Genomic DNA, 23,599 nt, shown 5'->3' with positions numbered 1-23,599 from the left:
CCTTCCATCCTGCTTCCCTGCACCTGATTCTTTCTAGCTCCTGAAGACGTTATAAGCATGATGTTCTTTTTCTATTGCAGTCGTCCCTTCTAATAATAGTTCCTTAAAATGATCGTTGAATAAAGTCTCTCCTCACTAAGGTTTTTTTATCTGACAACATTTTTCCACTCATGACTGTTTTATCATTTCTGTTTCATTCTTAAAGTAAATGTGTTTGTACTGGATTTCTTTGTACTTAATCAAACATGGATTTCTCTAATGTTTATGGAATTTGTTCCCTTCTCTCCTTTTCCTAAGCTCCATGCTGATCTCTCATTTTACTCCAGGCTACACCCTCTGCTCCAACCAGACTTGTCTTTCAACCATTTCTCACTGTCCTGTCTCCACATTGTTTTCCAGGTGTGGGCCAGGTGCTCTGCCTGACGTCTGCACGACTCTTTCCTCTATTAAATCACAGACTCTGGATTTTTTTTAAACATGTTATTTGGAAATATTTTAAATTTATAGAACATTTGTAAGAATAAGAACAGTGTAATTACTTGTACTCCCAAAATTTTGGAGTGATTTGCATATAATTTAATTCAGGGTATATTTCTTAATAATGGGGCTAGTCCTTTCCATCAACTCCAGGAGATTTAATATTGATACAGTAATCTACCATTTGTATTCCAGTATATCATTCGACCCAGTAATGTCCTTTATAACATTTCCCCCCTCAGGTACAGGATGTAGTTTAAGATCAGATAACTGCATTTCACTGTCATCACTCCTTTATCTCCTTTATTCTGGAACAAATCCATAACCATTTTTTTGTCTTTTATGATATTCTTATTTTTTAAGAATATGGTCCCTTTTTGTTGGTTTTATAGAAAGTTTCTCACCTTGGGTGTGTGTGATGTTTCCTCATGATTAGATTCAGGTTAAGTCACGTCCAGAACATTACATAAGTAATGCTGGGTCCTAAGGGCATGGCACCTGCAGGCATGTGATTCCCACTGCTTCCCACTGGTGATGTTAATTTTGATCACCCAGGCAATGCGTTTTTTGATTTCTTTAGTGTGTAGTAAACTATTTTCCCCCCACAACTAATAAGCAATACTTTAAGATGATGCAAATGTCCTACTCCTCATCAATGTTTCCTCCTAGATTTATATAGCTTCCATTGATGATTCTTGCCTGAAGCATTCTTTACTGTGATGGTTGCAAATTGATCATTTTTTCCAATTCTAGCACTTTTTCCATATTGTTGACAGTTGGGACTAGGCATTCTTTTATAGTCTCCGTGTGGATTTATGAATTCCTATTTTTTTTGTGATTTATACTTATTCCTGCCTTTTATTTTAGTGCTCCAGTTACCCCAGATTTTGCCAGTGAGATTTCCTTCAAGCTGGCTCTTGTCTCCTTGTGCCATGTCTCCATCTTTAAAAAAAAAAAGAAAACTTTTTTAGAGCAATTTTTTTTACTTTCTGGCAAAATGGTCTGACCTTGTACTTCTGCCCCAGCCCTGGACAGGCTCTTCTGCTAGGAGCCTGGTTTCTTTTACTGGAGTCAGGTATTAAAGACCAAGATTTTGGCACTAGCTATGCTCAAGGCTTCTAGGCCCTTTCAGCAGACCACATATTTTTTTAGATTCATTCTTGCTTGATATGGGAGGTGGGCTAACTTGATCTTCTGAAGTTTCTCTCAACTTTAAATATCTCTTTTTAGAGAGTAAGTAGGATTGGTATTTTCCAAAAGGATTAAGAATGGGAAAGTTGGGGTTAAAATCCGTTGTATGCTGAGTGAATTCATGGTTTATGGACCAGCAGTCTAGAGCACATATTTCTAAAGGAGGAACTCTTGTTCCTATGATACATTCAGAATAGGGCTGTGGTGCTCTTTGTAAGGACTGATAATTGGGGGAGGGAAGGACACAGCTTTCCTGTGGCACTTTAGACTTTCATAATTTGCCATTGCCCTGGTGTGGCTGGGATTGGAGAGGAAGGAAGATAAAGCCAGCACTCTTAGTACTAGGAGGCAGCCTAAAGAAACACCAGTAGACAGTTATCTTTTTTAGACCAGGGAATAAAGACCAATAGTTTTAAATCTTTAAAGTGTTTTCTTAGTAGTGCCTTAGGAAATTTGGCACTTGTAGTAGAGATATTCTAAAGTTTTTTTTGTGTGTGGTTTTTTTAATCTAAAGGCAGTTGGTTATCAAGATTTCATCTTAGATGTTTTTGTTTCACATTGTCAGTCTTTCATTTTATGTGTGTGCTTGATCATAATTCAGGTTTTCCTCTGGATCTCTTACGCTGTGAAAGCCTTCTTGGTTTGGACCCTGCAACTTGCAGCAGAGTTCTAAACAAAAATTACACACTACTTGTTTCCATGGCTCCTCTCACCAATGAAATTCGGCCTGTCAGCAGCTGCACGCCTCAGGTAAAGACCCACTTGGAAGATGGCTGCTGCTGTCGTTGCATTCTCCCTCGTGGTGGCTTGAGGAAGAGGTTTAACAGTCTTATTCTGTTGATTCTTAATTTGTAGATACCAAATAATAAAACCACTAACTCAGATGGCAGTTATGTATTTTATGCTGTTATGTTCAATTTGTGAGGTATAATTGGTACATTTTATTTATCTAGTAATTTGTGACATAGTAGATTAAAATTTGCTTCATGAATGCAGTATTTTAAAGAAAATGTTTTTGGATGCTCTAAGAAGGAAGTCTGGATTGCCTTGAGGGTTAAGGTAAATTTAATTTGGAAAAATGAAATGTTTTAGAAATGGGGTTCTGATGCTAAATAAACTGAAAAGACAAGACTGTACTGGAAAGCTAGAACTCCGATTATCTTTAAAATTTACTTGGGAAAATGACTTCCAGTTTTTTACTTTTTAAAAATAAATCAGTTGTGTTGATTTGTGTACTTGGAAAGGACATTGTGGCGTGTACCATTTTCAAAGAGTTGGGGTTATGTTGCTCGTTTTCAGTGTTATCTCCTGCCTGGTTTCCTAGATGTGCAAGGTTTAATGGTGTAGAAGAAAGGAAGGGATTCTTGTACAAGGTTGATTTTGTTGCCTGTGCTGATCTAGCTGCCTCAGTGAGCACCCCCTTGCCCCCAAATTTGTCCCGTGTTCAACAAGAGTGGTTGTATGTTTGCATTTACCAACCTTTTTTAAAAAAATAATTCTTTGTGTGCCCCTTCCAAACCTACCCCACTACACACTTCTTTCTGTTACTCTTTAACACAACCTCTAGGCGTAGTAGGAATTCAGGAACTGCAAATGAATGGAAAGAATCCCTTTTGTGAGAAATTGGATGTGATTAATAGTAATAAAGAACATTTTGATATGGGGCTTACTTTATGCCAGGTACGATTTTAAACTTTTTTGAGCAACCTTACAATGTCCCTGTGCGGTAGAGATTTTATTGCCCACTGTATTACAAAAGAGCAAAACGAGGCATAGAGAGCCTAAGTAACCTTAAAGCTGAGGGAATGAAGCCAAGTTCAAACCTTGGTTGTGTACTTCAGAGGCCATTCTCCTAATTGCCATGATAAGACGTGCTTTCTCGGTTCTAATATAAAATTTATTTTCATAAGGCTAATAGCAACATTTATATGAGGCATTAGCTGCTTGTAGGACTATACTTGGTCACTTGAGAAATTTGGCTTTCTTAAGTAAGTATTGCAACTTTACCTTATCTGTTTTATGATTATAGCATATTGGACCAGCTATCCCAGAAGTCAGTTCTGTCTGGTTTAAACTGTACATTTACCATATCACTGGGCAGGGACCACCATCTCTTCTACTGTCCAAAGGTACAAGACTTCGAAAACTGCCAGAGATATTCCAGGTATGTTATGTCAGGTTTTTATTGTTTGTTTAATTATTTTTGAGGAGGGTAGAAATTGGTAAGCAGTATTAGAGATAACTTTATTCTTTTCTTTTTTCTAAATGCCGTTTAATATTTTATTCATTTCTTTCCCATAGGGTTATGATCGACTGCTAATAACATCTTGGGGTCATGACCCTGGGGTTGTTCCTACATCAAATGTGCTCACGATGTTGAATGATGCTTTAACACATTCGGCAGTTTTGATTCAGGTACAGATACTTTATTTCAAATGGTCAATTTTGGATTTTTATTTTAAAGATCATAATTTGTCTAGCTTTCTGCTAAATTCCAATCAGATGTCTAGCTTTCTGCTAAGTTTCAATCAATTTGAAATGTGTAAAGCTGAAAGCAAGGAGTCAGATATGGGTTTTAGTCCTGGCCTTTGTTTGCAGTATTGAGTGGGGAGATACAATTCACAAAGCATACAATTCAACAATTTAAATTATACAATTTGGTGATTTTTAGTATAGTCACAGATATCTACAGTCATCACCGTATTCCATTTTAGATCATTTTCATCATCTCAAAAAGAAATCCTGCAGTGTTAGGTCTCGGTCCCCTAAGCCCCCCAACCCCAAACAATACTAATCTACTTGCCATCTCTCTAGAATGCCTGTTCTGGGAATTTCATACACATAGAATAATATAATATGTGGTCTTTTGTGTCTGGCCTCTTTTACATAGCAGAACGTTTTCAAGATTCATCATGTTATAGCTTATATCAGTACTGCATTCCTTTTTATGGCAAAATGGTCCCTTGTATGAATACACTACCTTGTATTTATCGAGTCATCATCGATGCACATTTTGAGCAGTTTCCACCTTTGGCTATTATGAATAATAGTAATTGCAGTTATAAACATTCATATACTGGTTTTGTGTGGACGTGTTATCAGTAATCTTGGATATGTGGCTAGGAGTGGAAATGCTGGGTCATGTGATAACGCTGTGTTTAACTCTTTAAGGAACTTCCAGGCTGTTTGCAAAGTGCCTGCACCATTTACAGTCCCATCAGCATTTGGTATTGGCTGGCTTTTTTATTAGAGCCGCCCTAGAGGGTGTGGAGTGGTATCTCCCTGTGGTTTTGATTTGTATATTCCTAAGGACTAATGATGTTGAGCCTCTTTTCATGTGCTTGTTGAGCTGTGAGACATTTTGGAGATACTCCTCTTCTGTTTAGTTTCCCATCTGTTAAGTGGAGTTGGCAACATCTGCTGTGTAATAGAAAATAATAGTAACAATAGCTGATGGTGAGGTAAGAAACTTGCAGGATTATTGAGGGAATGAAGTGAGAATGCACGTGTGAAGTGTGCAGCATACTTTCTGGTACATAGTAGGTGCTCAGTAAAGGTTTCATTCATTCATTTAACTAACATCATATGTGCCATATTCTATGCTAATTAACGTGGATATACAAATGAGACATGTTCCTTGCATTCAAGGAACTTAAGTCTGGTGGGAAAAGTTGCATAAGTAGTCAGTTTCAGGTTTTTTTGCTGAGTGCTGAATAGAATTGTATCCAGTGGAAGCACTAAAGAGAAGTACTCAGGGGAAAGGCTTAGGGGCAGCTCCTTAGAGAACACAAGACCCGGCTGAGTTATAATGATTTAGAAGAGAGCCAGGCCAGGCAGAGGGGTCAGCATGAATAAATCTCTGGACAGAGGTTTTTTTTCCTTTTTCTTCATGGCTGTTTCCCTGGTGCCTAGAGCAGAGCCTGGCCTACAGTACTTGCCTGTTGGCCCTGGAGTGTGGTGCCCTGAACCATCTAGCCATAGAGCTTAGATGTTACCCTACAGATTGATGGCAGCCAGTAACCAGTGCCGAGCAGGGCATTACTGTGGTCAGTTGTGTTTTGGGAAGATCACCCTGGAGACTTCATTGAGAACGGTTGGGTGAGGGAAGATGCCTGAAGCAAGAGGACCGATCAGGTTCCGTGCAGGACTCCAGATAAGGGATGAGGGCAGCCTCGGTCTGCGAAGTGGTCATAAGAATTGAAGGGAGGAAATGGATTTAAGAGTGACTACAAATATAAAATTAATAGAATTGATCAGATGTCTAAGAAGGATATGGGAAGAGGAAGAGAATGATACCTGGGGTATTTGGCTCGTGAAGGTGGGAGAATGGTGATATCACCACTTGAGAGAATACAGGAGGAAGAGCCAGTTCATGGCGGCTGGTGGAGTGTTGTGCTGTGGGCATGTTGGGTGTGAAGGTTCCTGTGGTACATTTAGGTGGTAGAGAAACCCAGTAGGTAATTGAAAATATTCTGAAATTCAAGTGAGACGTTGCAGAGGAGACACGGACTTGAGTTTCAGCCTATAATGGTAGTTGAAACCATGAGAGAGGATACGTTAGCCCCCAGGGACAGCATGGAGGAGGGGCAGTGGTGGGAGACACTGTCATAGAATGGGTTAGACGCGGACTTAAGTCACACTTCTTAGTAATCTTGGGCAAGTTAAATAACCATCTTGAACTTCAACGACCTCACCTGCAAACCGGAGACAATAAAAGTTCCTATCTTTTATAAGGTTGCTGAAAAGCATGACTGAGATGGATAATCTACACACAATACTTAGTCCTGTGTTTAGTACATAGGATCTCAAAAATTGTTAACTCTGATGGTAGTGGTAGTAGAAACAGGGAGTAGAGGAGAGAGAGGGAGAGAGAATTTTAAAGTGTTCGTTAAGGAGTTTTGCTTTTGCTAAGAAAGAGTGCCTCCTTTATTAAATTCTATGGAAAAAATTCACCCTCCTGGAACTTAAAATATAACAGAATTAAGATTTTGATGCAAACCATGCTTTTATTATAACCATCTTGTTTAGGGTTTAAATCATAAATGTGTCAGTGGAATAGAAGCAGGTGTCAGAAATATACAAGTTGTTATATGAATGAACTATTAATAAATGAGTGATTTTTCTCTGAAATTATTATTTTTTCTTTTATATAACAGTATCTTGACTTTGAATGATGTGTGAGTCTCTTTTAAAAGGAAAAAAATGTATAGGTTCCCAATGTTAACTTAAATTTCTATCATAATGAAACTACATATAAATATAAAATTAAATTGTGTATGTTTATTATTCTTACACAACCATAAAACCAAAACAAATTTAGGGATTGAATACAAAAAAAACTTTAAAACTAACAAAATTCAGATGAACAACATGAATTGAATGTAATGGATGAAACTAAATTATTTGTAGCATAGGAGTGGGGTGGTTATACTCAGATTTTTTTAATTTAATTTTTGAATTGATGTGTATTCATATAATTAAAAAATAAATCGCTAATAAATGATGCACAGAGAAACACTGCCCTCTAACACAGTCTACCCAGTTCCCTCACCCCATCTCTCTCCAAATCAGATAACCAGTTATTAGTTCCCACTGTGCCTTTCTAGAGTTTCTTTATGCATGTGCAGGCAATTACACACTGACATGCCCTGTGCTTTTTTCAATTAGCAATGGGAGATCTTTCCATCTCCGTTCAAAGGAGCTTCTTTCTTATTTGCAGCTGCATTGAAAATACATACATTAATTTTTTTAACCAGTTCCCCTAGTGACAGGCACTTTGGTTGCCTGCGATTATATATAATGTTGCAGCAAGTAATTTTGAATGTATGTCATTCACTACAGATTTTTGAGTTTCACGCCCCTAGTCCATGGTATGCCAGGTGTCTATGGGACTCTGCCAGCACTTTCCCCTCCGAACTACAGCTACCCCTGTGCCCGTTCACTTGATCTCATTCAGTGGCCACTTGACTAACTCCTGATTTGCCTGCTAAATCAGCCTCCTTATTTTTCATTAGCCCAGACACTCAATTTGAGACAGATTGCCTCATAGTTTAATATGCACTTAAGATTGTCTTTGTGTGCGGGAGAAAAATAGAAAATTGTTGAAAGCATTTTGATGGAGTATTAATGCGGGATATGCCATCATGTGGCACAATCTTTTTTATTGTTTGAATATCTGTTATTAGAAATGTAGGTTCTCATGTACCTCTCAACTTGTGTTTCTTCATGTTTAGGGACATGGTTTGCATGGGACAGGAGAAACTGTCCACATACCGTTTCCATTTGATGAGACAGAACTACAAGGAGGTACCTCACTTCTGATTTGTTCTATCAGTTTGACCTCTTTATCATTAATCTTTGTCAACAATTTGGGGAAAAACATAGCAAGAAGTAGATGCTTAAAATTTTGAAGTTGTAGGGTCTTACCATTCTGCTTTTAAAGAGTATTGGCAAAAGGCAGTTTCCTGTCACGTGCCTTTTCCCCCAAAGAACTAAGAGCTAAGACTCCCTTAGGGCCTGTGAAGGAATACTTGTGTGTCTCGGAGATGAGGAGAATAAGTCGGTATCTGTCTAGGTGGAAAACTAGGTTTTCATTTCCTTTTATTTACTTATTTGGAGGTTGGAGGAGAAGACAAGTCATGGGGAAGGTTTTATGCTTAGAAAGTTGATTTTTTTTTACCCCCCAGTGTTACATAGTGGTTTTCTTTCAGAGGCTTTTAAAAGTAATTTAGAAATGGATGCTAATGAAAGTTTGTATACTACTTCACAGTTTACAGAGCACTTGCATGTGTTTCCTGTTTCAGCATTTATTTTTGCTGTTGGGATTTGAGTGGACTGCAGAGTCTGAGCTAAATTAAGCAGGTTAGAATCAAGGGGGGAAAGCGCTACAGTGTTCGATGAAAGATGCTCAGAGAATTTCTGTAAAAGCGAATTCATCCTTCCTTTTGTCTGATATGGAAGATATCTTTCCTCTGTTGAATATTAAGAAAGTGTATATATTCAGAAGAAAAATACTATCTGATTAAAACTTAACATATATTTATATAGCACTTGTATTTCCTGTTCTATGCAAAACTGCTGTTCTGTGATCTGTTTCTCTGGTGTTTAGAGCCATATTGCTTAGATTTCAAGAGAGCAGTGAATGGTTCAAGAAATTGAACTTGTGTTAACTCATATAAGAATTTACTGCTCTTTCAAAATGTTGGTCACCACTGCCCTGCCCCCAAAGTAGGGAAAAGGAAGATTTTCATAAGTGTCTTTTTCCTTTTCACATGGCTAGACTGCAGAAGAAACCCATTTGAAATTAAGTGTTCTGCTTTGGCTGTTGTGCGTACATATGTACAATATTTGGAGAAGAGAGTTTTCTCAACCAAAAAATAGCCACATTTCAGAAATAAGTATTTCTCTGCAACTGAACGTTGCTGTTTAATCGTCTGATAACTTTATATATTCTGTGGAAAAAATAATTGTTCACCTGAAGATACAATGTAGTGACAACAGGATCTTAGACATCTCAAGAACTGATTGACAGATCTCTTGCCTTAAGAGATTATTTTTTGAATTATAAAACAGAAATCTTCATACTTGGGTATAGAGCATCTTTCCCTTTTTTAATAAGTTCACATATTTTTGAGAATTTGAGCTAGTAATACTGAAATAATTTATTAGAAATATAATTTCAGGTATATTGTTAGCTTCAGTTTCAATAAGAGTAAATTTACTTTTCTTAAATTAAAAAATACATAATGTGTATATAATACATTTCCTGGTAGAAGCCCACCAGGTAGGTATTTGAAGCAGAATAGAACCACAAAGAGAAGCACAGAGAATCTGCTTCTAACTGGCTATGTTTGCTTACTTAGCAGGTAATTTGTTCTGATACAACAAATACCTCCTGAAGGCTAAACATACGTTGTATGTGTACAGCTTCCTTTTACATTGACAGATATTTGGTCATTGGAATCAGTCTTGATAGAGTAAAGGTAGTTCTAGGAATTGTTTAATAAAAGTAAGTATATTTCAGTTTTTCATGTCGTGTTATTTTATAAAACTGTTCGCTCATAATTTGATGTCAATTCTTTGTTCGTAGAGTTTACTCGTGTCAATATGGGTGTTCATAAAGCATTGCAAACATTAAGGAACAAAGTGGACTTGCAGCATTTTTGTGGATATATCACCATGTTGAATGCCTCGAGCCAACTTGCAAACAGAAAACTCAGTGATGCTTCTGATGAGAGAGGTTAGCCAATAGTTGGGTTCTTTGAATGAAGATAATTGGTATTGAGTTTATCACAATCTTAATATTTAAAAAGCAGGGAAACCTTTGTAGGGCTGTTGAATTATTTAATACTTAATGTTTTTTCACTGAAGAATGAGAAAATATTCTGTGACATCATTTGGACAAATACCAGTTGTTCAGTGGAGGAAATACTAAGTGCATAACTAAAGAAGTGATGACCTGGGGTTGGAATACGTAATGCTTATTAGGTTTTAGCCCTTTGTTGTCTTATCTATGTGTATAGACTTTATATTAAGTTCCTTTATGGGGTGATGGTTTCACAGTTTTAGTTTCTTTGTAAAAATGTTTCCAAAATAGAATAAACAGTTTTTCCCTTTTATCCTTTTTCTTTCTGTCAAAGATGCCATTGTCTCAGTTACCAGGCTTACAGTTGTATCTTTGTCTCATCCTCCCTTTTCCACGCTGTCTAGCGAGTTTCCAAGTTCTGTGAAACAGTCTTTAGAAATGTTTCTCATATCAATTTCTTCTCTCTTTCTCTCTCTCTTTTTCTTTCTCTCTTTTTTAGTTCTCTGTAACTGCCATTCTAGTTAGAATGTCGGTTCTTTAAACATGTATTATTGTAGTCATTTCCTGCTTAGCCTTCTGGCTTCATTCTTCTTCTTTCTGTCTCTAATCTGTCCTGCATGTTGATAACAGCTAATTTTCCTTAGATATATTTTTCTTTCTTTTGAATTAAATTTTTGTTTTTTTCAAATCACTGTTTCATGCTTACTAATTGTTTCTGCTCTGACATAATTTTGGCTTGAATGTGGCTTTGGTTGCCGTGGTGCCAGCTCTGGTCCATAACTCTAAGAAACCTTTCAGTTTCAAGTGTTGATTAACTGTATTCCCTGAGCCTCTTAGTTTGAAATCCTGAGAAAATACTGATTGCTAGCCATCCACTGATTGAATTGGCTCTCTTTGAGTTAGGTGTCCACTGCTGGTCCATTTACCTTTGGCCAGAGAATTTGTGTAACTTTTAACAGTTGAGTGCCAAGTATAACAGGGGCATTTTCCAGAGAAGAGGGCTATGGGTTGGGCAGTCATTTCAAAGCATGTGTGCCACAGCTGTCATTTTATTTCATTCATTCCACAAACCTTTATGGAATATCTGCTTAGGTGCTGGAGATATTTAAAATTTTAAGACCTAAGGAATAAATACCCTGGTCAGGGAGATAAGTTTAAGTGAATCAGCCTACTGTGCAGTGTTAAAAGACTGAGATAGGGTCTGCTTCAGCTTAAAGGGCTGAAGTAGGACAGAGAAGGCATATCTCAGCCCAACTGAGCTATGAGAGAAAGCCTGTTAGAGACGGTAAGGTTTGAACTGAATTTTGAGATGAGGCGTTACCTACACAAAAGGTGACTGTTGTTTATTTGGAGGTACAGGGAATAGAGTAGTTTGTGTTGGCCAAAAGAAAGGATTTATTGGGCGGTAGTAGCAGACGAGAGTAGAGAAATAGGTAAGATCTAAGAGGCTCTAATGTGCTGAAAGATACAGGAAGTCAGTAAAGAATTTTGAAGAGGAATGATATAATCAGATTGCATATTTCCATGGTGATAGAAATGACTTTAGTAATCATCTAACTGAAAGTCTATATTTGTGTTCTGCCTTTAGAATACTTATTTCTTAGGCCAGGGTTTTACCAGCCCAGCACTATATTTGAGCTGGATAGTTCTTTGTCCTGTGCCTTGCGGCATGGTTACCATCCCTGTTCATCAGTAGCACCCCTGTCCCTGTTCATGACAGCCAGACCTGTCTCCAGACATTGCCTAATGTCCCTTGGGGGACAAAATTGTCCCCCAGTTGAGAACCACTGCTTTAGGCTAAAGGCTATTCATTGTTTTCCATTGTAATTTCTGTTGTATAAAGTCCTCTTTCATGTTAGAACTGATTTATTGACAATTTATACCAACTACTAGAATCCTGATAATGTGTATGTCCTTTAATTATAAGGAGAACCTGATTTGGCTTCTGGCTCAGATGTAAATGGGAGTACAGAGTCATTTGAAATGGTCATTGAGGAAGCAACTATAGATTCAGCAACTAAGCAAAACTCGGGTATGGTTTTAAAAATTATTTGCAATTTTAGACAATTTCTGAGGTTTCACTCTTTTGTTAATCCATTTGGATGTCATTTGTCTGCTCTTACTATCCATAATGGACCTTTTGATAAGTATTTTCTAGGAAACATTTTTATGTATTTAGAATAATAATTAAAGTATACAAATAGGACCTGAGAATAAGACTTAAGTTTCATTTTCCTGTTTTAAATATTTTGGTTAATTCCCTCATCTTATAGACATCTTGCAATTTTGGTAAAAGACCACTTTGAGCACCTGATGAAAACTACTGCTTTCTCCTCAGAAGCATGGACATGCTAAAACACATTCTTTCCTATTTCAGAGATTCACTGACACCCGCCCCCCCCCCCCCCCCCCCCCCCACACACACACCCGAGTCCTCTCCCCTGCTAAGCCCATTGGTGGAGGAATCTGTGAAAATCTCTGGACCTCAGTTAAGAAACCCTGATCAGTCATTGTATATATAAATATATATACATGTGATTAATAAGCTTATATATTCTTTTGTAGTTCCCACAGCAGAAGCAGATTGGGTTCCTCTCGAGCTGTGCTTTGGAATTCCACTGTTTAGTTCTGAATTAAACCAGAAAGTTTGTAGAAAAATTGCTACACATGGCCTTTGCAGGAAAGAGAGGTGAGGGTTTATATTCATTGTCATCTTTGCATCTATGAGACTTTTAATCTCTCAGTAATAGTTGCTGTATCTTACTTTTATTCCACATGTGAACATAGTAATTGCCTGTGTATATTTGTTTGCTGAATAAAGGTTGCTAGTTTAAGGGTTTTGCTGTTTCAAAATTAAATTCCAATACCTCAGAAATCAGGCACATGCAAACATTTTGGGCACATATTTTGGTTAATTATGGTTATATTAGTTACCCAGGTTTGATGAAGGTGTGGTAAAATAGGAATGCTTATATGAGAGCCTGAACCTAGTTTTTTGTTTGTTTGTTTTTTTGTATAGAGAATTTCTCGTGTGGACTTCTCTTACTCTTAACATACATACACCCGAGTTAAGTTATGTTAATAGTGGTTTATCTTGTGGTGGAATTATGGCTGCCTTTCTCAATTTTCCTCAGTTTCCACATTTTCTAAAATGAGCATGTTTTACTTATCAGAGATGATGTAGGTTTTATCTCATATGCCAACTCTGATCCCTTGGTAGTGGCTGACGAGAGGCAGTATTGTAAAAGTACTGAGACTATCTGGGTTAAAAAAGAATATCATTGAATCTGATTGTTATAGTGGGTGGCTTGGAGAAGTGATATCTGCAGATCTCCCTAACTTATTTATTTAGGAATAAAGAGTTGGATAATAAATAATTCATTTAATTGGCTTAATGTAGCTTATATCAGAAGATTAAAAGTACTCAATTGACAAGTAATTTTAACAACTATCCTCTGAAAATAAAATAACAGACATGAATAAAAATACTGTACAGCTTTAAAGATTGCTCCCATAATTGTTAACAATTTACATATTTGAAAAATATTTAATTTGGTGGGTTGATATATGTTAAATCTGTCAGATTTTTTTATTGGAATGTATTTTAAAATTAATTTGAGTATTTGAAGTGTCTATTATAATTGCCATCCCTCAAAGTGAATACATTTTCATTTAAAAAGTTTTCTTTTTTTTTAAGCTTGACATTTATATTCACTAATAGTGTAAACTTTTTTTTAACAATAATTTTTCTATTTGGTTGTACATGATGTTTTATTTCAGAATGGTCTTTTTATGCACTATTACTTCCTATCATTAGAAGAGGCAGAAATTTCATTGATGAGAACAATTTAAATTGTCTTTAAAAAATTTTTATGTGTTTATTTAGGATGTATATGCATATATAAATGCATTTAAATTGGTAAAATTAAACTATTGTGAGATATTAGTTTATGTCATATTTGTCTTAAACTCCCTGTCTTTTTTTTCAGCCTTCAAAACCTCTTACATTCCAGTAGAAAACTCTCTCTACAAGTCCTTAACTTTGTTCACTCATTCCAGGTAACAAAAACCAAAAGATCAAAATGGTATTTGTATAGAGCTTTACAGTGTGACAAACACTCACATGTTTGTTTTGAGTCCCCACGGCAGTAAAACATGAAATAAGCATTAATTTAAATGTATAAAGGCAGACGCTGAGATTCAGGCGGTTAATGGACTTGCACATGGTTTCACCGGCAGGTGTTCAGGGTCTAAAGCTTGGACTCTTTGTTCTTTGCCAGTGCTTCATCCAGCAGTAACGTGCTGAGTATCTCATGCATCATACTTGGTGCTGCTTCTCGGGCCTGGTCCACTGCAATTGTAACTGCAGTGAGTCTCCACTGCTGAGAGCGATTGTCTGTGGTGGTCATGGAAGCCAGTGCTCTAGACCTTTTGTCCCCCCATCTGTCTGTTTGTCTTCCCACCCCCCAACCCCACCAAGCAAAGAAAGGATACCCTTGATTTATAGATAAACTTTTAGAATGGAATGTTTCTGTTCAGAATATCTGATCCAACATTATGAAATCAATATTTTGGAGTTTTGTTTCATTCATTCTTTCAATAAATACTCATGTCTACTCTATGCCAAACCCTGTAGCAGGTGCTGGGGAAACAGTGATGTCTGAGACACTAATGGAGCTTATAGTGTCGTGTGAGACACTAGGCAAGTTAACGCTGAAACACATAAGTAAATACAGATTTCAGTAAGTACTTCGCAGGAACCAGAGTCCTCCAAATCTGATAGAATCCAAAGGTAGACCTACTTTAAATAGGTAGAGATGATATATAAGCTGAAACCGAAAGGATGGAAAAGAGTATTCCAGGCAGAGCTTAGTAGGTAAAAAGGTCCTGTGACAGGAAAGCACTTGGTGTGCAAGAAAACAGAAGTTCGGTGTGGCAGAAGCCTCGTGGAAAGGGTAGTGGCAGAGGGGAGGGCCTTCTCTAGTATATTAAAGAATTTGTATTTTGTGCTAATTGCAAAAAGAAACTATTAACGGCTTTCAAAGAGGGAATGACATTATTTCTGGTTAACTGTTTTGAAAGATTAGTTACTGTTTAGAGACTAGATTAAAAACGGTCAAGCCTAGAAGCAAGATTGTTTTGGAGACTATTGTAAATAACCCAAGTGAAAGATGTTGGTAACTGAGCACCCTTTTTCATTTAAAAACACACAAATTTTGCTTGTATCTATAATAAAAGGTTTGTTTATTACACATGCATGCTATTATACCAATAAATTATGTATATTATAAAATACACAAAAATAGAAATTTTAAAAGGATGCACTAAATAGAGGATTTCTGAAATTTTTGTAGTACCATACCCCGCTTTGGAGTGAGTGCCCCACTTTGGAGACCATGGCTTAGACTATGGTGGTGGCTGTGGTGAACGAGTGCGTTAAACTAATCTGGGATCCACGTGGGCAGTAGATTGACACAACTGGGTGATTATTTCAATGTGAGGAAAAGATTGTGGGTGTGGCACGGAAGGGAAGAATCCAGAATGATTCTTGCATTTCTGACCAGCTGGATGCGGGGAGTAGGGACGGCTGGGGAAGAACAGGTGTGGGAAAGGACAAGAGTTTCGTTGCGGACGTGGTACATGGGGAACGAATGGTGCGGCATCCAAGAGCAGATGGCAGGTGGATGTTTGCGCCCGGGGTTCTGGGGAGAGGTCTGTGCTGAACATGAGTCTGAGAGCCCTGGGGGCGGACAGATTGTTCTGGTGCTTCGTGTTGGGTGAGGGTTTTTAGAGATTGTCTAAGAGTTAACTTTTTCTTATCCCATAGGCTCATGGCCTATTATTTCTATTTATTCCACAGCACTCATAATACAAGTCTGACTTGTGTTAGTTGTTTTGCATATATTGATACCTGTCATTCCTTATTTTGGGTTTTTTGAGGTGGGTCTTTGCGTGTCCTGTAGTGCTTTGCATTCCACAAACATTTCTCAGGTAGTCAAAGCCTATATTTCAGTTGTATTAAGTGGTTTGGTACAGTGTGGGCTATAGAATGTTTCTCTTGTTTCTTCATCTTCTAGGAAGGTGCTTCAACACTGGATATTCACACAGAGGCCAGTTTTTCAAGTTTGCTTTCACAATCGTCCTGTGCCGATTTGGGAGTGCCACTTCCCGCCAAGAACTTAATATTTAAAGATGGCATCTTGTCAGAGTGGAGTGGACGGTCACCTTCCTCACTTCTTATTGCTAACCTCCATTTGCAATAATTTGGTTACACCGTTTGTTGCTCACACTTTCTGCCTTTTTTTCTTCCTTAAAGTTAGCTTTACATAGAGCCAGCCACTCAAAAGCATTCTGCTGCTTCCGTGCAAGTAATGCTTAACTGGTGTTAAAAGTTTGGGGAGTATGTTCATGGTTGTGAAGTTTTCCTCATCATTGCACCTCCTAATGCAACAAAGAGCTTTTTAGCAGTCTGCGCTGTATTTTTTACCTTGAGACAATCTGCATTTCTTTTATAAAACCGACGATATACTTTATAGGCTTTATGATGACTGTTATGTTTATAAGCAGTCCCTATGAATATTGCAATGGTAATTTTATATGTTAGTTTATCAAACATAAATCTTGTTTAATTTTATATTTTGTTACCTACTCTTTAGGGGATCATGGGAAGAGGTGGAGCTCTTCCTCTGCAAAGGCTCCTGGGTACTTAACGTAGCAAAACGATAAAATAGTGAACATCCACAGATGATGTGATGGGCATTAGGAATTCCTGTGGATGTCTGTAAATTATGTATATCAGTGAACATTGTTGAAGGAATGTAAATCAGCACACTTATGTATAAACTTAACCTTGATTTATAAGGTCTTAACTCAGACTCTGACATCTCACGAGAAGCTTTGGAAAACATTCTATTTTTAAACAACATTTCTATGTGGACTTCTGTTGTCACTCACTTTGGGCTTTATATTTTCATAGAGTCTTTATAGAAAAATAGAATTTATTTTCCACTCTCGTAGCTGTGGCTGCTGCACGTTTTCACCACGATTTGATTTTTGTTTAGTGGCTTTACCAATGAATTGTTAGAAAATTGAATTTGATGTGTTCAAACCAAGGATTGTGATTTTAGGTGACAATGATGTAATAGAAGCATTAGGCTATGTTTTGATCAAAATACTTGAGCGAAAAATCTACTTTGAAGACATATTCTTAGGCAATTTGGATCTTAAATTTATGTGAATAATTTTGGAGAAAATGATAAAAATTGAGTAATTTCAAAATGTTTCTTGAGTCATTGATTCTTTTAGTGTCTCAAATGTTAATTAGAATAACTGGAATCACTTTTTACATTTTTCAAGTTACCTTGGGAAGTTTGTGCAGTGTTATAGTTTAGTTTAGCTCTACTGATAGGATAATGGTTTGCTAGTTTAAAACTATTAACCAAACTAACTGTTCAAGCAACATATATCTAAAACACTTAAAGCATTAGAAAATTTGGGAATGTTATAACCTAAACATTTTTGCTGATAATTTTTGTTATTTATAGAACTGATATTTGTGGATTTAACATACTTCTGGACTGTATGCCTTTTTAAAAAATACTGTTCACATAACCATGCATCCAATCCCATGGCCTGCCTATAGAATTGGATATTTTGAAGCAGGTTACCCGTGCCACAGCCAGTGGCTGTGTTTGGGGCAAGTGCAGTAATGTTTAGTTTTTTACTTTCTCTCATATGGGGTAGAAACCAGTGTATGTTATGTTTGTCTACAAAAAGAAAAATACATACTAATACTAAAATAATTTCTTATGACTGTGAACCACTCATTTATTTTTCCAATAACTGATACTGTACATTCCTAGTGCTATTAGGTACGTATGTAATTTTGACAGGTTTTCAACTGGAAGTTGTAAGTATTTCATTTGATCAGGACTCTTTAATCTCATTTTCATTTGCTTTGTTTGAATTGACTGTAGTTATTTTATTTATTCCTGTATTAATGTCAGTCTACATTAATGTAAGCCTACTAATGTAGTGACGTGTACACTAATAAAGAATCAAATACTTGTAGTTGTTGGCAGTGAACTTGGTGGTGAATTTAAAACTTAAAATATGGGAGTGATTTGCTGCTCCGTTTCCTTGAAGAGATAGTAGAGGGAGAAACAGAACCTAATAATGATCATGAATTTTAGGGAAAATCCTGAAAAAACATGTGGCCAGCTCTGGTTTATCCTGTGCGTGAGGAAAGATTCTTATTCCCAGCAGAAGACCTCATACTTTCAAGGAGGGATAACCTGCGTTTTTAGAGCTGTTAGCAAAATGTGAAGGCTGCCTTTTGCTTCGCTTTATGAATTTGATTGTTTCATTCATACATTAACTCGTGTAAAAATGCATCAACAAAAAGGTAAATTTAAAATACAGACTTTATTATTTGCCAAAGAAGACTTGTGAAAGAATTTTTATCCCGTTATTTGAAGTAATTTCATTGGCTTTTGTTTGAAGTAATTTCGATGGCTTTTGCTACCTCCCTTTCTTCCCCCCCTTATTGCGTAACTTAAACCATGGCAAACATTCCTTAGAAACCAAGAGAAAAAAGAAATATCAAAAAGGACACAGAACTGAGTATCATACAATTTCACCTCTTAAGTGGGTCTAAATAAATGTAACTTGATGTTATTAAAAAACATGATCATCTGATTTCCTGGATTTCTTTCTTTTTAAATATGTAATCAGATGATTTTGTGGTGGTTTTTTTTTTTTGAATATCAGTTTCTTTTATTTGATGTTTTTAGTGTTCTCTGCCTTTCATCTTTTTCTTTTATGTTCAGTGTTTCAAAGACCGTTTGTATTTAAAGATTTTAAAGTACCAAAACTGTTAAGTACAGTGGATTGTTTTCTGGTATGTTGTTAATATTATACAATGAAATGTATAAAGTGTTGTCAATTTGATTATTGACACATATAATATGTTTACAAATAAACTGTGGTGTTGATCAAATGACTGAGAAAATGTGTATAATCTTCTGTAAGTCTCTTTCTTAATTTTAAATCAAGCCATGCTGCTGCAGCTTTCATATACATTTTTTTAAACAACTTTTTTATTTTATAATAATTTCACATTTACAGAAAAGTTACAATTATAGTACAGGGATGTTACGTTCCCTATACCCTTTCCAAGCTTCCCCTACTGTTAACACTTTAGGTAAACTATGGCACATCTGTCAAAATTCAGAGATTAACATTGATACAATACTGTTTACTAAACAACAGACTTTCTTTGGTGTTCGCTGGTTTTCCATTAAGGATGCAGCTCAGGATATCACATGGCATCTGTTTACTCATTAATGCTTCTTAGTCGTCTCCAACCTGCCAGTTACTCAGTCTCTCATGACCTTGACACTAGGAAGGGTACTGCTTGGTTATTTTGTAGGCTGTCCCTCAAGGTGGGTTTGTCTGACATTCTCTCGTGATTAGATTTGAGGCGATGGAAGGACAGCACAGAGGTGACAGTGCCCTTCCACGTTGGGGGGTACATGATGTCAGGAAGCATTACTGGTGATGTTCTTTCATTGGTTTAAGGAGGTGGCTACTAGGTTTTCCCACTGTAAAGTTACCATTTTCCAATTTATATACTCTTTTTTTCTTTGGATTTGAATCGTTAAGTCTAACCCACACTCCAGAGGAGGGGTATATTTATAAGTGTAGTTGAGAATTTTTCTTACAGATTTGTTCCTTTCTCCTATTTATTAATTCGATCATTTATTTACATTAGTATCTGATCCTGGCTATCTGTTTTATACTTTGGGTTCAAATCCAATACAGTTGTTATTTTGTGCATGTTGTTTCAGCTTTGGCTATTGGGAGCGCTTCGAGGTTGGCTCCTAAATCCTTTTGACATGCCGTCATCTTTTCCTGTTTTTCTTTTTTTCCTTTAAGACTTTGTAGCACTACAGGAGGCAGGCCCAGGAATGATCTATTTCTCCCAGGAGCCCTGGTTCCTTTTACTGGAGAATGGTATGTAGAAAACAAGACCTGGGGGTTGAGGGCGCTTGTAGCTACTGCTTCTACGTCTTTCCAGTGGAACGAGCTAAGGGACATAATTATGTATATTAACCAGGATAGGTGCACGTCTCTATAATTTCAGGTCTATCTGAGAAATTAAACGTTAAGTTAAACTGACTCATCCAGTATAACAAGGTTCATTCCAGTTTTGCCTCTGCGTATTTGTAACTTCTTTCTCTGAGAGTGAGAAACCTGGCTTTTTTTTATCTACAATTTGTTTGCTTATTTGTTCAGCCCTAGAATATTTTATAAAGTGGTTTCAGAGTAGTTAAGTTATACCCCTGTGAAAAACAACTTGACCAGTGGGAGTATAGTGTTTAAGTATTTTGTCTTTAACCTTATAGTATCTACTCAAAATACCCTTTTCCAAAGTAACTTATTAGTTCAGCTCCATTTATTCCCTACTCCCTTCATTGCGGTTACGTCCTACATTTGTAAAACAGATTTGTTTGTCACACTCTACGTTCCATCCGCGATCTCTTGACAGCGCAGCTGATTTTTTTCATACAGTGAAATTCACTCTGTATGGATGTTGACTAATGCGTAGTCATGTGTTCACCATCTCAGTGCTCTACACAACAGTTCCATCACCCCGAAAATTCCCCTTTGTACTCAGCCCCCTACCCTACACCTGGCAACCACTTACCTGTTTTTCATTCCTATAATTTTGCTTTTTCCTAGACTGTCATGTAAAGGGTGGAATTGTACAATTTGTAGCCTTTTGAGTCTGGCCTCTTTTTTGATTCCAAAATTCATGTTGTGTGAATCGATAGTTTGTTCCTTTCCATTGCTGAATACTTCATTGTATGGATGTATTAAGGTTTGGCTATCATTTAACATTCATATACAGGTTTTTAATGTAAACATCATCAGTTTTGCTTGGGTAAATAGCTAGGAGTGGGATGGCTGAGTAATTTGGTCAGGATATATTTTATAAGACACTCCCAAACGGTCTTCCAAAGTGACTGTGCCATTTTTTCACTCCCACCAGCCATGAAGGAGCGTTCCTATTACAGTGCTATTGCATAATGGTTGGAATATTCATTTCCCTAATGAAAAATGATGTTGGCCATCTTTTCATCTGCTTGTTTGCCATCCATTTGTCAACAAATCTGTTCACATTTGTTGCCCATATTTTACAAATTAGGTTTTATTGTTTGGTTTCAAGAGTTCCGTATACTGAATACAAGTCCTTTATCAGATAAGTGGTTTGCAAATATTTTCTCCCATTCTAGCTTTCTTTTCATTCTCTTAATACTGTCTTTTAAAGATCAAACGTTTTTAATTTTGGTCAAGTCTACTTTATTAGGTTTTTGTTTAATGGATTGTACTTTTGATGCTGTTATCTAAAAACTCATCACCAAACCCAAGGTCATGCAGAGTTTTCCTATTTTCTTCCGAAAAGTGTTATAGTTTTATGTTTAAGTCTTTGACCTATTTTGAGCTAACTTTAATATATGGTGTGAGATATGTATTGGGGTTTATTTTTGCATATGAGCATCCAGTTTGCTAAAGCACCATTTCTTTCTTGAAAAGCCTATCCTATCTTCATTGAGTTGTCATTACACTTTTGTCAAAAGTCAGTTGATGACAGAGAAGATTGGTGGTTGGCTGGGGTGTAAGTGAGGAGTGACTGCAAGTGGGCATAAAGCATCTTTTTGGAGTGCTGGAAATGTTCTAAAATTGGATACAACTCTTGAGTTTACAAAAAAAAATAGCATTGGGTTGTATACTTAAACCAAACGAATTTAATCACATGTAAATTTTACTTCAATAAGGCTGTTTGTAAAAAACTCAGTTGACATTTGTATAGGTCTATTTCTGGCTTTGTTCTGTTCCATCGATTAATGTGTCTGTCCTTTTAATGGTACACTGAAATTAGATAGTGTGAGTTCTCCAACTTTTGTGTTTTTTTAGAATTTATTTTGACTCTGAGTTCCTTTGTCTTTTCATACATATTTTAGAATAAGCTTGTCAATATCTGCAGACAGGCTTTTGCAGGGATTTTAATCAAAGCATATTGAATCTAGAGATCAGACGGAGGAGAATTGACATCCTAACAAATACCCCTCCATTGGTTCATCACCTCTTGTGACTTGTGCTGTAGGTGTTTTCTCTGGGTCTGAACAATGTTAAATGTCAGTAATGGTACAGTGACGATACTTGGGTGCAAGGAGAGGACCCAGAGAAGGAACCTTCAATTTCTTGCTCAGGCATAACCAGTGGTACTGGATTCTGGGCACTGGGAAGGGAGGTGGCATCAAGCTGTCACTTAACCACTCTCTTTCAGTCCTGTGCCTCACTCCACCTCAGCCTTTCTGACTCACTTTCTCCTTAGTGTCCTCGCTGAATGAGGAAGAGGTGACTTTGGGGGATTTAATACTCTTTCTTTTCCTCTTCCATCTATCCCCCTGCCCCCTACCCCAGTCCCTTTTGGCAACCATTAGCTTGTATTCTGTATCCGTGAGTGTGTTTCCATTTTGTTTATTCATTTGTTTTGTCATTCTTTTTTATGGCTGAGTAATATTCCATTGTATATATGGACCACTTCTTTATCCATTTATCTATTGACGGACACTTAGGTTGCTTCTTATCTTGGCTATTGTAAATAACGTTGCAGTGACCATAGAGGGGCATGTATCTTTTCCAATTGGTGTTTTGGTTTTCTTCAGGTAAATACCCAGAAGTGGTATTGGTGGGTCATGAGGTAGTTCTAGTTTTAATTTTTTGAAGCATCTCCATACTGTTTTCCATAAAGGCTGCACCAGTTTATAGCCCCACCAACAGTGTACGAGGGTTCCCTTTTCTTCACATCCTTGTCAACACTTGTTTGTTGATTTTTTGATGATAACCATTCTGACAGGTGTGAGGTGACATCTTGTGGTTTTAATTTGCATTTTCATGATGATTAGTGATGTTGAGCAACTTTTCATGTCTATTGGCCTATTGGTCATCTGTATGTTTTCTTTGGAGAAATGTCTGTTTAGGTCCTCTGCCCGTTTTTCAATTGGATTTTTTGGGGGGTGTTAAGTTATATGAATTTACATACTTTGGATATTTACTCCTTATTGGGGATGTCATTTGAGACTATCTCCCGTTTAGTAGGTTGTCTTTTGATTTTATTGATGATTTCCTTTGTCGTGCAAAAACTTTTTAGTTTGATGTAGTCCCATTTTTTTAATTTTTGCTTTTCCTTTTGTTTCCCTTGCCCGAGGAGACAGATCCAAAAAGATATTGCTAAGACTGACGTCAAAGAGTTTACTGCCTCTGTTTTCTTGTAGAAGTTGTGTGGTTTCAGGTCTTACATCTTTTACTGTCTTGAATTCATTCTGGGTTTATTTCTGTATGTGGTGTACGAAAGTGGTTCAATTTCATGTTCAGTGCTCTATGATGAACCCGATTTGCTGCTGATTTCCCTTTCGTCTGCTCTGCAGGGCCTTCTTCCTCTTCTGCCTCTCCGCTTTCCATCTTCAGGTACTGCGGTTTGGTGACGAATCTCTTAGTTTTATCGATTGTTCTGTTTCTCATTCTTGTGGTTTTAATGGGTGGTTACCAAGTGGAGAA

General features: G+C 36.9%; 1 protein-coding gene across 3 annotated transcripts in view; it reads left to right on the top strand.

Annotated features, from left to right (window-relative positions):
• FAM91A1 (family with sequence similarity 91 member A1) overlaps positions 1-18,983 on the top strand; it is a 42,601-nt gene extending 23,618 nt beyond the window's left edge. For 2 of the 3 annotated variants that reach the window (XM_019720159.3, XM_019720108.3), the window contains exons 16-24: positions 2,270-2,418; positions 3,698-3,832; positions 3,970-4,083; positions 7,902-7,974; positions 9,758-9,907; positions 11,901-12,005; positions 12,539-12,662; positions 13,963-14,032; positions 16,051-18,983. In XM_019720159.3, coding sequence (XP_019575718.2) covers positions 2,270-2,418; positions 3,698-3,832; positions 3,970-4,083; positions 7,902-7,974; positions 9,758-9,907; positions 11,901-12,005; positions 12,539-12,662; positions 13,963-14,032; positions 16,051-16,236 — 1,106 coding nt within the window. In that variant the 3' untranslated portion in view covers positions 16,237-18,983. The remainder of the gene's footprint in view (positions 1-2,269; positions 2,419-3,697; positions 3,833-3,969; positions 4,084-7,901; positions 7,975-9,757; positions 9,908-11,900; positions 12,006-12,538; positions 12,663-13,962; positions 14,033-16,050) is intronic. The other variant, XM_019720220.3, reaches the window with a different exon arrangement.
• The last annotated feature ends 4,616 nt before the right edge of the window (positions 18,984-23,599 follow it).

Source organism: Rhinolophus sinicus, chromosome 6 (genome assembly GCF_057876585.1).
Source record: "Rhinolophus sinicus isolate RSI-liver-muscle chromosome 6, RSI-T2T, whole genome shotgun sequence".
Taxonomy (NCBI): domain Eukaryota; kingdom Metazoa; phylum Chordata; class Mammalia; order Chiroptera; family Rhinolophidae; genus Rhinolophus; species Rhinolophus sinicus.
This window is presented reverse-complemented; position numbering and strand designations above follow the sequence as displayed.